Here is a 15,491-nt window from a genome sequence, read left to right as displayed (position 1 = left end):
ATATAGTTCTATGGCATTACTAAACTATACAAACATACACTTCAGGAAATGTCTGCCAAGCAATCTATCATCACGTATCACAATCCTAAAGCAGCACCTTGGAATCACTTGGGGTTACAATTTTTATAGACAAAAAATGCAACATTTTTCAACATCCAAAATATCTGACATTTTTCTGAGTAGATTGGTCTACATTTTTGTACGGGGTTGTTTTGGTTCATTCCTGACTTGAACTCAACCTTTGAATGTAAAGACCCATCAGTTGTTGAAATCACATGTTTTAAATTTCCCTCTGAAAAAGTAAGTTATAAACCAAAACTTCCCCCAACAAAAATGTTGTGACCCATTTTTCCCCAAATGACATCAGACAAGTCAGATATTTGGATGTTGACAAAATTTGTACTGGAAACGTATAAAACACAATGGTAGTTTGCACCATTTTATCGTGAAGTTGGAGACGGCGTAATTTGTCCCCACTGACATGAGGACTTTATCTACTAGAAAATGAGTTGAAACACACAACTGAATTGGCCATTTTCCTTCCACTTTTTAAAGTTCTAAATACATAAATTAGCAAATTGACAAACACCCTTGAGGGCCTTACCACCTACAGAAATAATTTGACAGGTCACTGGAAATTGCAGAATTCTGCACTAAGCAGCGCGATAGCATGGAACCCTGCTTGGCTAAAACACACGGCCATCGTGACATTTTCTTTCAAAACTTCACATTTTTACACATGCCATAAATATACTGTTGACTCGCTGCGAAAAATAAGCTGCAAGGCTATTTTCTTGCATTAGTATAAAATATTACTCTACACATAAGTCTACATTTATGTACAATTAAATTCATCATTTCCAAATAAGAATTCTGTTCAACAGGGGGCTTCAAGGGCTAATTCAATTTTGTAATGTTACATAGATCATTTTCAAAGAGCTATCAAAGCACAAAAAGTAGCTTAGCATAACAAAATCAAGCTTACCAGGCTAAGGTTACAAGCCACACACAGTACATGGGCTCAGAACTTTAAATTATACCATGAGCGCATCTTCACATTATTGACATCCCTCGAAACAACTTTAGGCACAACATGATGCACACATGCTACCAGGGGCCGATTTCACAAAGATCCAAGATTGATCGTAACTGCAAATCAATCGTAGTTGCTATGGAAATGGTGATGTTACAATACAAACTACTATGGTGATACTGAAAAATTGTCTTGCGATAAATTTTTTTGCTTTGTGAAATTGGCCCCTGGGCCAACTTTTAAAGAGCTGCTTTTAAAGCAGAAAACATAACTTAGCAAGTTTTTGCTTTAAAAAAATTAGCAGGATACCAGTATACAATTGTTGCACGCTGTGACGGGGTCCATGGCGTTTTGTACACCCATGGGGGAAAATGGCACCGGAGGCAAAGCCGAGGGTGCCATTTGCCACCGATGGTGTACAAAACCCATGGATCCCAATCACAGCATTCAACAATTGTTTTGTTATACCATGGTCACATTAATATTTCTCTTCTCTTACGACGGAGTATTCATTGTTTAATAAGCAGACGAACAAGAAACCCGACTGTTCCCTCGAACCCGCGGGTGTTTCGTACACAGCGCTGGAAATCGACCAACACTGGGAACGATCACCGGTGTACATCACTTTTCATGTTACCCGACCGAGCCATGTAACATGCGTTTTTGTTGCACGTCACGTGATCTCGACCAATCAAACTTCATTGTAATCAAACATGTTACATGTAACGTGGTATTTGGCTGGTAACTCTCATATTGTTTTTTCTTGAAAAGCAGCTTCATAAAAGTGGGCCCTGGATGCATACCATGATCTGATTTTGTCATAGAGTTATATATAAGAAATAGAGGGCGCACTGGCCTATATACGCGGCCCGGCATGCGCGGATGCCGCCATTTTCTAAGTTGACAAAAACAGTATCCCACATCATAGCGTGTGTTCGTGCGGCCATTTTGTACATGTAAGTTGACAAAACAGCATCGCGTAGTGTTCATAAACACAAACTCCAACATGTACTTCATATTCAACACGCGTACAGAATGGCGCGAGTGTCTCCTTGCAGTCCCCTCGCGTTTGTGCAAGCAGCATCACCAGTGCGCCCTCTAGTTCTTATATATAACTCTATGGATGTTGTTAATATTTTCAGAGCAGAGTATTGGACTGAGATATCATGCTCCCAAAGCTTTGGGATAAAAAAATACATTTCTAAACGTTTCACTGTACATAAAAACTATAATATTCTAACAAATATAACACTATCCTCCCTACCCTAGTATATGCATTGTTTATGCTGGTACATATTTCATCTATGTCCAATATTTCAAAATGTCCAATATGTTCTCTGTTTGCATTGTTCAACACTGACCATCAAATAACTTTGGTAATCAAAAATCAAAATCCAAGCAACAGTTACACCTTTGTTGCCGATGATAAAATACGATAGAACCATTTCTATTCTTTCAGATTAAGTGCTCCAATAAAAAATCCAGGATTTAATTCAATAATTCTTGATAAAATCAATGAAACACATACACGACTTTTTGCCAATGATAAAAAAAAAACATTAGAACTATTTCCATTCTTTTAGAATATTCATAGGCGCTCTGATAAAAATTCCAGGATTTAATCCAATAATTCTCGATAAAATCAATGAAACACATGCACAATTTTTTGCCAATGATAAAAAAAACCATTAGAACTATTTCTATTCTTTTAGAATATTTATAGGCGCTGTGATAAAAAAATCAAGGATTTAATACAATAATTCTCAAAGAATAAAATTTGATATATTATTCCAGTCTGACTTCAGAATAAGTACATGTGTAATTCCAGAAGAAAAATTTTACAAAATAAAAAATCAACCAATAAAATGAAGGAAAAAACCTTAGACTGCAACTATTACAGCGAGTCTGAGATTTTTTTTAAAGTGTGACCAACACTTCTGACACTGATCTCAATAATTACCCTGATGTGATGATTAAATCACTAGTCCAGTCTAGTTTCTATACCATCCGCCCTGGTAATAGTTAAAAAGCAGGACAGTTCTTTTCAGAACTGAGAAGTCTCCCGAACCTCCGATTACCTACTTTGCGGCAGTAGAATAAAGCAAGACAGTTCTCTGAGAACAACTCTACCTGGCAAGTAGATACACACATGGTGTTACCGCAAACCAAATATACATTGATACCTCACCATGCAATGCCTCAAATCCTATAAATCACTACCATTAGAACATTTTTAATAATATCCCTTCCCTCTCTGAAGATGCTATAGTTGTATCATCGCATGCTTCTAATAGAACAAAATTTACACATCCAACTTTTGACCTGTTTCAAGGCCTAGTGAACTTTTGATAATATTGTCACAGACCTTTACCCTCACTTGGTGTATCCCGACATGCATACAAGAACAACCCTGTGAAAATTTGCAAACAAACCCAACCCGTGTTGCACAGAATATGTAACCCGCTACGTGAAAATGAGTCAGATGTCGCCCAATGCATTATTAAGTTATGGACAGTTTAATGTTTAAGATCGTTATTTGCATGGTTAACCTTGAGAACACTTACCTTTAACTATTAAGCTATGAATACAACAATTTTGTGATCATACTTTTGTCTAATTTGTATCCTTTCGCGCGAAATGGTAGTTTAAAACATCACTTTACTTGTAATTCTTTTTTTTCAGAAAAATGGATGTATTGGCTAACGGGAGTAACTCAGCAAAGTGACACACCCCAAAGCTTAGTCATATACCAAATTACTGCTGCTGATACATCTCAATTCTTGAAATTGTCAACATCTGACTCATTTTCACATATGGTGCTCTCAGAGGTCTGAGAAGGCTTCTTGCACACAGTCTCTGTGAGTTTGGGCCCAGAACTTATGTTTATATATCGCTATTAATCACCAGTGTGGTTTAACTGCGAGGACACCATGTACTTAAAGACAGTGAACACTTTTGGTAACTGTCAAAGACCAGTCTTCTCACTTGATGTATCTCAACATTATGCATGAAATAACAAACCTCAATCAGTCTTTTAAGCTCAATCGGTCATCGAACTTGCAAAATAATAATGAAAGAAAAAACACCCTTGTCACACAAAGTTGTGTGCTTTCTAATGCTTGATTTTGAGACCTCAAGTTCTAAATATATGAGGTCTCGAAATCAACTTCGTGGAAAATGACTTCTTTCTTGAAAACTAAGTTACTTCAGAGGGAGCTGTTTCTCACAATGTTTTATACTATCAACCTCTCCCCACTACGTAATTACCAATAGTGTCCACTGCCTTTAAACCAAGGCTTAAAATTTACACTTGAGCAAGGCCATAACAAAAAGATGCTCAAGTATTACCTTTCAATTCTGCTGAGTATCAGAGAATACTTGCCCATAAATGACAAAATTATGAGATAAATGTTCTCATAGTCTTGCTGTTTTTTTTAATAAAACAGTTCGCATGTACATGTTGACTCTGGTCTTTTCAATAAATAATCTGGTTCAGTAAAAAAGTCCAGTTATTTCCCAATTTCTTTCTAGTCCTGCTAAACCGCCCTGGGTAATTGCGCTGGATGAGACCTTAGCCTTAAAACATACGTGTAAACATTTACAGTACAGTGTAATCTACATTACCGGTTGTGTTAGTCCTGAAGTCAAACGTACCGATATGTGGCAGGTGGACTGACGCAAACTCTGGACCTTGTATATATTGAGCCTCAGAGTAAACCGGATGACCAGATAGTCCCAAATGACCCGAGACAAGGGATTGGGATGCCTGGATCCGACCGTCAGGCATCTGTGGGGACACCCTGTAGTCTATTGGTTGGTTGGTCATTCTGCAGTCGACCGGCTGACTGGTCATCCTTGTTCCATCCATCTGAGTTAGTACCCTGTTATCTACACGCTGGGCTGACACATTACTTGCCTCGATCTGCCCGCCTATGTTCATCTGACTACCCTGATCTAGGTTCGCTCTGCCATCAAGCACGGGAGCAGGCCACTGTGTCTTGGGTTTCGCAACAGGCATGTCGTCCTTCTCTGTTGGGGTTTGCGGGAATGGTAAGCTATCATACACGGGCTGCGCTTCTTGTGTTGCGGTGTCGACGCTCATCTCCACGTTCTCCTTGTGTTTGCGTTCCTGGTGTCGTTTCATACTGGAGCTGTGCTTGAAGTCCTTCCCGCACACTGGGCAGGCGTAACACCGCTCGTCGCTGTGGCTTCTCTGGTGGCGGCTTAGCTGATTCTTACGAATGAACGCCTTCTGGCATTTGTCACACTTGTACGGTTTCGTTTCGCCGTGCGTCAGGATGTGGACTTTGAGGTGGCAGCTCTGCTTGAAGGCTTTCTCACACAGGTGACAGCTGTAAGGTCTCTTTGGGCTGTGTGTTGCCTTATGTGATACTAAACTTCCTCTGTACTTAAAGGATTTCCCGCAGGAGCATGAAAACGGCCGATCATCCGTGTGCATGACTTTATGCCGCTTCAGATAAAACTCCTGGTTGAAACTCTTGTCACATATCTCACACTTGTAGGGCTTCTCTGTACTGTGGATTGCTTCGTGGACTCGGACATGTGATAACTGCGCAAAGTTTTTACCGCAGTAGTTGCACAAGAACGGCCTCTCTTTGGTGTGGCTGTTTCGATGGACATAGAGGTTGCTCCGACAGCGGAAAGCCTTACCACAGTACTCACAGAGGAAGGGCTGCTCCCGTGTATGGACCCTCATGTGGACCTTCCAGCTATGGGATAACTTAAACTGCTTGTTACAAACGACACACTCGATTGGCTTCTTAACCTCGTCCTGACCCTTACTGCTCTCAGGGGAGCTCTCCTCTTCAGGTCGGCTGCCTTCTCCCGGGGCTGGTCTCTCATTGCACGATATCCTCTGGTGGTACTTCCGGTTAGAGTTGTGATTAAAACCTTTGCCGCAGTACCAGCATTTGTATGGTTTCTCTTTAGTGTGGGACATGATGTGACTCTTCAGATGAGCACTGGTCAGGAAGCTCTTGGGGCAAACCTTGCAGACAAATCTCCTCTCGTTGCTATACTTCCTGACATGATACAGTGCCTGTCCAGACTGCTTGAAAAGTAACCCACAGTCCCGACACTTGTACGTTCCGTCTTCTTCATTGTAATCGGACAGGTGCTCTTTGCGTCTACCCATTTCGTCAAGGTCAGACACAACTTCCCCGGCCTCTTGCTGGAGTCTTTTGTGTTCGTGCATCTTCTGGTGCTTATCAAAGTACAATTTCAGCTTGAACTCCTTCCCGCACTCCTCGCACTTAAACAGTTTCATCTTGGAGAGTGCCGGCTCACCTTCGGGGTTCAAGCCGACGCATCCGTTCCTCTGATGGGTCTTCAGATTGCACTTGTAGTTGAATCGTTTCCCGCAGCCAGCGCAGCAGAGTGGTTTCTCTGTGGTGTGCACAAGCTCATGGGCCTTGAGATGGGGGCTTGTTAGGAAGGCCTTCTTGCATACTTTGCAAACAAAGAGGCGCTCGTTACTGACCTTCCTCTGGTGGTATACAGTTTGGCCCTTTTGCTTGAAAGTCTGTCCGCAGTCCTTGCATTCGTACATTCTCATTTCCTTATTATAATAACTCACATGTTTCATCTCATCATGTGAGTTTCTTAAAGTATCATCCTGGGTTGTCTCCTCTTCCGTATCTCCATTATGTGGCGTCTTTGATCCATTGTCGATCCCATCAGACGTTGTTGATTTGGCTTGGTGATTGTACCTCCTACGATGGTTCGTTACAGCACTCCTCTTGCCGGCCATTTGGGGACATTGTCTCTGATGGCTTGTCAGGTTGCTCTTGTAGTTGAACTCCCTCCCGCATCCTTCGCATTTCTTCTCTGCATTCTTAGAATGAGTGAGCACGTGAGCCTTCAGATGAGCACTGGTGATGTAGGTATTGGGGCACTGGGTGCAGACAAACGTCCGCTGGTTGGTCTCTTTTCTTTGGTGGTTAATCGTTTGACCCTTCTGCTTAAATGTCTTCCCACAGTCTTTGCATTTGTAGACTCCCTCCGATTCGATAAAAACCGATTCATGTTGTTGCTCCGACGTTTTCTTATCCAAATCTCTGATGATGTGATTATGAGCTGGTTCCCGCGGTTTTGATTTGCCTACTTTTTGTGTTCTGAGCTTTTTTGTTTTGTGTGACTTCTCATGATTGGTCAGGAATCCCTTCTTCTTGAAGCACTTATCACAATGTCTACATTTGAAGCTATTTGGTTGTCTGTGGACAGCTGTGTGGTCGTCGAGCTCAGACTCAGAGTTGAAGCTCTTGGGGCACAACTCGCAGTCAAACTCTCTCTCGTTCTCGTGCATCCTCTCATGGTCCAACACATCTTGTTTACTCGTGAACCGCCTCCCGCACTCTTTACATGCAAACGAGGTCTTCCTGGCACGGAAGCAGCGATGATTCAGAAGAGCTGTTGACGAAGCGTAACCCCTTCCGCAATCATTACAGAAGTTCTGCTTCTGGACGGCGTGAATCTTGAGGTGCTCTTTGAGCTGGCTGCTTCTCTGGAAGCTCTCACCACATTCCTTACAATTGTGGAGACGTTTGAACTGGTTGCCCTTGTCTTTCCTAACATGGTCAAAGCGTTCATGTCGCTGTAGTTCCTTAATGGTTGAGAAGCATTCACTGCAATGTTCGCACGCGTACTCGATGCGGACTTTTTTCCGGTGACTATACCGATGCTTCTGTAGGATATGCTTATGTCGGAAGGCCTTTCCACAGTCTTTACATGTGAAGACCTTCCCTACAGTGTGGAGCTTCTCATGTTTCTGGAAACTCAGGATGTTTCTGAAAATCCTACCGCAGTGCGTACAGGTGTAACGACGGCTCTCGGAATGCGTTATGAAGTGACGGCTCAATAAGCTCTCGGTGTTGAAGCCCTTGCCGCATATACCACACACAAACTGGCTGTCGGCTTTATGCGTCAGCTGATGTGCATTCAAGGATATAGCATTGGCGAACGTTAAGTCACACTCGGGGCATTTCAGGGAATGCTCCTCTACCTTGGTCGATTCCTGATTGGGATGAGGGCCTTGTGCAGGAGGTCCATCTTGTAACAGGGTAGCCTGTACTTCGACTGTAGTACCCATCTGTGCTTCTGTTGATGAAGCGCTAGAGATGTCTGGGCATTTAACAAGGCTAGTCTGCCCGACTGAAGATTCTGAGCGGCTTGGAATGGATTCATCTGAAGAAAAAAAATCAAAACAAAAAAAATCAAATAAATTGCAAACATTGAAGTTGAGGCGAGAGCAAATTTTGTTTACATGTTTAATTTGTCCTGCACTATTCAACCAAAAACCTCTAGCATTCTACAGCTTGAACATTTTGCAATTATCTGGGGGTTTTGAGGCATTGCATCGTGAGGTATCAACATATATTCAGTCTTTGAAATTCAAGGGAATACTTAGTTCTAAGAGAACTGTCTGCTTCATGTTAACAACAGGAACAAAATTCAAGTCTCTAACCTCACTGTAGAATGAAATTTAAAACATGGCCCCATCAACACCAAAAACAAATGGGTCTGTACAATCCAAAGAGTTGTTTTTTGTGCAATGCCATTTTGACTAAAATTCATCAACATTCTGGCATTATTAAAAAAATCGGAGCAAAAATTACAGACCCATGTATTTGAAATGTGACCACACTGAATGTTTTGGGTTTTTGACAAAATTACACTTTAAGGGTATCAAACACAGTGTTATTTGAAACCATTTTAACATGAGGTTAGAGACTATTAAAAAATGAATGAATCACAAAACTGAATTTACCCTTAGAGCCCCTCTTGAAAGCAATGGACACTATTGGTAATTACTCAAAATAATGGTTAGCATAACAACTTACTTGGTAACAAGCAAAGGAGAGCTGTTGATAGTATAAAACATTGTGAGAAACGGCTCCCTCTGAAGTAACGTAGTTTATGAAAATGAAGCAATTTCTCATTAAAATATTAGAATTGAACTCGAGACCTAAGCTGAGGTCTCGAATTCGCGCATCTGAAAGCACACAACTTGTACGACAAGGTTGTTTTTTCTTTCATTTTTCTCTCCCAACTTTGACGACCAATTGAGCTCAAATTTTCACAGGTTTGTTATTTTATGCATATGTTGAGATACACCAAGTGAGAAGACTGGTCTTTGACAATTACCAAACGTGCCTAGTGCTTTTAATTACGGATTCAGACATTGATACCCCTGTGAGAATACAACAAATCTCACCATTATCATTGACCCCAGTTTGTGTAGTATCCCTCGTCTTGCTGACTTCATCATCACCATGTGAGGGGCTGAGAGGAGGGGCACCTTCAAGGGTGATCAAAGACTCTTCACCATTTTGCAAGATGGATGGGTTGACACATAGTGTACCTGATGAAAATAAGAATGTGAAGTCAGCATATTTGCCTCATTTCAGGCAGGGCTCCAATTTTACAATGATTTCAGTGTCAGGTCAGTAAACCCAAGATAGGACAAGTCCGGAGGTCTTTTTCCCCCTAAGTTCAACATCTTGGTTTCAAAAGAATGATGTTCACATGTCGAGTTAGAGTCTCACAAATATCTTTCTATCCTGCCAATTAATACCCACAAATAAAGAAGAGATCAAAGCATGAAGAAATAATGATTATTTTAGTGCCTTGCTTAAGGACACAAGTGCCAAGATCCAGAGTTGAACCAAAACTCTTCTGATCGGAAACACCAGAGTGCACTCGGACACTCGGCCACGACATGCCACTCATCCCCAATCTGAACTTGAGTCTAATGCACTAGAATACTCGGCCCCAACATGCCAAGAAGCTTAGCAGTGAGAAGGTCTTTCATACACTCAAGACCAATACCTTTGTATTATTTTTAACCACTTCAAGCAGGAGCTTGTTATCGCGACATGGTGCTTTCGTATTGAGTGCTCAGGGTAACAATCATTTATAATAAAATAAATATGGTAAGAAAGATATTTGATATAATTTTTTTTGGAATTGTCTGAAAAAGAAATACAAAAGAGAACAACTCAATAAAATATGTTTAAGGGTCATAGTTATCTGGGTACGACAGTAACAGTTTGGAAAATCCTGTGGTCAAAGTCCTGATTAAAGGAACGTTACAGAATTGGTAAGAAACAAAAATCGTGAAGATCACAGGTTTACATAAAACTAACACGGTCTAATGATGATGATAGTTGAAAACATCCCTTGAAATATTTCTGTCTGCAATGTCATATTTGATGAGAAATCAAGAATCCAACTTCGCGTTTGGAGTTTATTGCTCAGTGAGCGTTGTATTCATTTTTATTTTGGCATCGATGCAATGCAAAATTTGTAATCGGTTTTTCACTATTCTCTCGTGACCAAGACGGCCAATCAATCTAAAACTTCTACAGGTTTGTCAGTTTATGTATATGGTGGATTACATAAAGTGCTTACACTGTCAGCAACTGTTTTGTAAGCAAAGACCAATTCTGTAATGTTCCTTTAAAGGAAAGGATATTTCCTTACTTGGTGTAAAGTCTTCCTTTGGTTTGCTAGTCTCGACCAGGGCTTCTAGTTCTACATGATTGCTTCCTTCTTCAGATTCGGTCACTTCACTAGAGGAGATAAATGCTACGTCACTCTCCTCCGAAGGATTCTTGTCATCAAATGTCTCAGAAAATACTCCATCTGCACCACACAAAAAAATTAAATTAAAATAAATAACCCATAGTCATTAATTGATTTTTGAAGCTTTGCATTGTGTGGATAATATGAAGTAAATGCAAACTTGCGGGTACAACCATGTGTAATCTCTTTTGGTAGAAGTGTTGGCTCTGAAAAGAGCAGTGTCAGGAGAATGCTGAAGACGAACAAAGTATGCTATTCAAAGCATACACACACACTGGCTTTTTTTTAGAGCCAACACTCCTACCAAAATAGATTTACACTTGGTTGTACCCACAAGTTTACTAGTTATAGTTACTTCTTGCGTTGATGTTACACCTAAGCTTGGGCGTTTTGGGGGATTCACATCATAATCTCTCCCCATTACTCGTTAACAAGTAAGCTTTTATGATAATCATTATTTTGCGTAATTACCAATAGTGTCCACTGCCTTTAAAGGATTTGGGTACTCAAACAAGTCATGAAGACTAAAATTATTTTCATGACATTGTTTTTACTCATTTCTAAAAAACTACAGCACCTCAGCAAGTAATATTTTAAGGGAAGCTTTCTACCATCAATATCTTCAAACTGTGTACAAAGGAACACGTTGCCTTGGACCAGTCGAGTTGGTCTTAAAAAGCGTTTGGAACCGTTTGTTATAAAGTGCATATGATTAGAAAGATATTTTAAAAGTAGAATACAACGATCCACACAAATTTGTCTCGAAATTGCGTGGTTTTCCTTTTATTTTGCGAACTAACACGGTCGCCCATTTATGGGAGTCAACATAAATGGCTGACCGTGTTAGTCGAAGAGGTGAAAGGAAAAACCACGCAATTCGAGTGATACTTGTGTGGATCATTTAAAATACTTTTAAAATATCTCTCTACTCATATGCATTTTATAACAAACGGTTACAAACCCTTTTCAAAGACCAACTTGACCGATCCAAGGCAACGTGTTCCTTTTATGTAAATCTGTGAACATTGTGTTTTGTGTTACAAAAAGTACCCAGACCTTTTGAAGAGTTAATTTTTCTTTGTCCCTAAATTAATAACATTTTAAACAGTAAGTTTCCCTTGCAGTTTATTACTTGACATTTGAAATAAAAAGTCACATCCCCTAAATAAGGTGAACCCTCTCCTGCAGCTTCCCAGGTTGTGTCAAAAACTTAAGGTGGGCAGGCCTAAAGTTTCATCTTAGAGAGGGCAAGGCCATTTTCATTTTGCACAGAGCACTTCTATTAGAAAACCTTAAAATCTTCCACTAGAAAATCTTAAAGTCTATAGGAAATTTTTGAAGAGCACCAAGGCCAAGATCAGGGTCCAATTTCAGCATACAAAGTTTCATTTAGAGAGGGCAAGGCCATTTCCATTTTGCACAGAGCACTTCTATTAGAAAACCTTAAAATCTATATAGGAAACTTTTTTAAGGGGCACCACGGCCAAGAACAGGGCAAAATTTCATGGCTCTGCTTTCCGCCGAGTTCTGTGCTTACTATCATCATTCTCCGTTTGCACAACAAGCGCCTAATTTCTGCGCAAGCTGTGTAAGCGTGGAATGCCTAGCAACTTAGAGTACACACGAGCACAGGCCAAAGTTCCCCGCTAACCCGTGAAATAAGTTTGACAGAGTACAGAATTCCCTGCTTCCGTCATGTCCATAAGCGCTGATTCTTTGCTTACGGTGAGCAGAGTCATGAAATAGGGCCCTACTGGGCAACAGAGGCCACAGCCTTTGTAATTCCAGGCCCGGTGTGATCCCTGATCACAGCGTGGAGGTAGAAATGTTGCATGGCTCTATATTCACCTGATACCCCTTGTGTGTTCCCTTCAATCGGATGGATGCCTGCTGTAAGTGCATCATCATCTACAACTGGTGATGGGGAAATCACTGTTTCCAGAATAGACATCATCTCTGGGTCGTCTGTGGGTGCCCCTCTCTACATCAAAGGAAAGTCACATCTGCAAAGAAAAGCATGGTCTTCAGTGGATATTGTTTGTTGTTGTTTGGTGTTGTTAGATGATCTTCCCATCAAGGGAACATACTGTAACACCAAGCCGGTAACAGCCGATCTCTCTCATATAAACATTGTTTTAACATCTATGATTATGAATCGCACAAATCAAGTAATTGTGATTCAGTATAACTAGACGACAATACTTAAGGCCCGGTCCCACTGCAGCGATAACGAGAACGATAACGATAACGACGCAAAGAGAACGCAGTCCATTGGTTAAATGAGCGTGTGCGTATTCTGCGTGGAGCAATTCAACCAATAGAATGCGTTCTCTTTGCATCTTGATCGTTATCGTTATCGTTAACGCTGCAGTGGGACCTTTATTCTAGTCATTTTGAAATTAGCCGTTAGCTCGGGGGATTTGAACCCATAACTTTGTGATTGCAAGTCCTGCTGTTCTAACCACTAGTGACTTGCACGGTGACTTGCATTCACGAGGTTGTGGGCTCAAATCCTACCATCTAACTAATTGCTGATTTCACAATGAATCTAGAATAAGTATTGTTGTCTAGTTACTGAATCACAATTTCTTGATCAGTGCAACTCAAAATACATAATCAAAGACATTACACCAATGTTTGTTTCAGAGGGATTGGCTGTTGCCAGCTTCGCGTTTATATCCCTTTGTGGGAGTTTGCAGAGTTCCATTGACGGGAAGATCATCTGAACAAAACCAACAAAACAGACTGTAATTGTTATTCAAAATTTGTTTACCTAAATCAAGGGTGAGAGTCATTGCTGACAAAAAGGTCTAAACCTAAGTGACCAAAAGATAAAGCATTGAGCATATGGAGAAGTAAAAAAACGTGCGATGTGGCAGAAAAACAACAGTGAGCGGTCGCACTAAATACCGACAACTCACAACCCCTCACGACAACTCACGACAACAATTTTGAAATGCACTGTAACAAAACATTTGAACGTAATTCAACCGTTAAATATGTGCCAAAGAGTCGTATGCATCTAAATCACTTTCAAACTGTGTACAAAATTGTATTTTTAACTGTAAAAAAGGTGTTTTTTACCCCAAATTTAGTAACGAACGAAAATATTTGCCATGTTGTCTTTCGACATACTTGGACGATTCTATTACACCGCAGGGGGCGCGTAATTTCTGAGGGCTGAGTTTTATTTTTTTCGTTTTGGTTTTAGCTGCTGATTTTTTCTTTCTTGTTAGTAACTAAGCCGCCACTCTGGAATTCGAAGTTAAAAGGGGAAACTTAAATATAATATTGTTTTAAACTCCATGAAATACATTTAAAAAAAGGTAAATAATCATCTTGCATATTGTATCACCCCTGCGGTATAATAGAATCGTCCAGGTGCGTCGAACGACAAGATGGCGGATATTACTGTTCGTTACTAAATTCGGGTAAAAAACAATTAAAAATACAATTTTTTCAACAGTTTGAAAATGATTTGGGTGCATATGACTTTTGTGCATATATTTAACGGTTGACTTATGTTCAAATGTTCTGTTAAAGTGCATTTAAAAATTGTTGTTGTGAGTTGTTGTGAGGGGTCGTGAGTTGTCGGTATTTAGTGCGACCCACAGTGAGTACCGAGCAGAAAATTGCATTTTTTGACGATGTTTTTTAATTTCACTCAACAATAAGGAAATACAAGCATTATGAATGTATTTTATTGAGTATTTGGGGAAAGTTTTGGTAGTGTAGTACAAAAGAAACTTCAGTTATTGCTGGCTAACGGTCGTAAAACTTTCACCTATCAACGCTGATTTGAAAAGCGTGTAGCGTTAAGGAGGCCCAAAATACTAGACCCCTATAAGGCTCACAGGGGAGCCTTAATATAAAGTTTCTAGAAGTATGCTCAGGCTACCCTAGAACCATGAGGTTCGTTCTGCTATCGTCTTCATGAAAAGTTCAGTAGAGTACGCTGCGACCAACAGTCCAGCCGGCCAATGACATCATGAGTTGACTGGCATGATTAGGATCATTCCCCAATGACCAATGCTCGGCACAAAGCGAGGAACGTGGAAAAGTTTCCGTTTTTGTTTTTTTAATTAGGTAATTATTTCAATCATTACAAACAAAAAAGTTGTGTCAGCACTAGTCAGCATGCAGGATACGGAAACATTTCCCTGCTGCAGTGTTACTGTCATTCAACGTTAATATCAAGTTCAACTTCAACTTTCTAAATTATGGTTTCTGATGGTTGGTTGTGAGGAGACTATCCGAGTACTACAGACTAAGTCTATGGATGGTGCCGTTTTGACATGATGGCGAGGAAGGAAGCTCCAGGGTTTTGAGTTTGCCACTGCCAGAGTTATTTGCTTCTTCATTAATCATTTCACTTTCATTCAGTTCTTAGTCTTGGAAATGAAACTAAAGAAAGTACAAATAAATTGTTCTGATTTTAAAGTTTGAAAGCAGTCAGAATCAGATACCATATACACCAATATATTTATACAAAAAGTGCTATCATTCAATATTCAATTTAAGTTCACTTTAAAGCAATTAACAACTCACCAAACCACATCCTTTTCAGTAGATTTTTCCACAGCAAGCCCTCGGCTATAAAGCAAATCCATTACATTGCATTATGCACGGAATCACATAGAATAACAATGGCGCAGAAGTAGACTTGTACTAGTATCCTCTTAATTTTTCGGTTGCACTATTTTTTAGAACGCCCTCTATTGGTAGCAGTCCAAATCAACCCGTTTTAAAGGGGAATGTGGTTTATTCTTTATAGCAGATGAAAGACCCCCCCCCCCCGAAAAAAACCCCAAAACAAACGCCAACATGATAAAAAACTCATTTAAAAAAGGAAAGC

At 40.2% G+C, this 15,491-nt stretch overlaps 1 protein-coding gene across 1 annotated transcript; it reads right to left on the bottom strand.

The window, feature by feature from the left end:
• Positions 1–4,254: 4,254 nt before the first annotated feature.
• Positions 4,255–15,266, bottom strand: LOC117289654 (zinc finger protein 91-like). Its single transcript, XM_033770876.1, has 5 exons — positions 15,185–15,266; positions 12,485–12,639; positions 10,535–10,696; positions 9,267–9,413; positions 4,255–8,236 (listed from the first exon to the last, which is right to left on the bottom strand). Exons 2-5 carry the CDS (start codon positions 12,588–12,590, stop codon positions 4,632–4,634), a joined length of 4,020 nt encoding a protein of 1,339 aa, XP_033626767.1. The 5' UTR covers positions 12,591–12,639; positions 15,185–15,266; the 3' UTR covers positions 4,255–4,631.
• Positions 15,267–15,491: the final 225 nt, after the last annotated feature.

The sequence above is a fragment of the Asterias rubens genome, chromosome 1 (genome assembly GCF_902459465.1).
Source record: "Asterias rubens chromosome 1, eAstRub1.3, whole genome shotgun sequence".
Taxonomy (NCBI): Eukaryota; Metazoa; Echinodermata; class Asteroidea; order Forcipulatida; family Asteriidae; genus Asterias; species Asterias rubens.
Note: the sequence above shows the minus strand (reverse complement) of the source record. Positions and strands in the feature narration are given on the sequence as shown.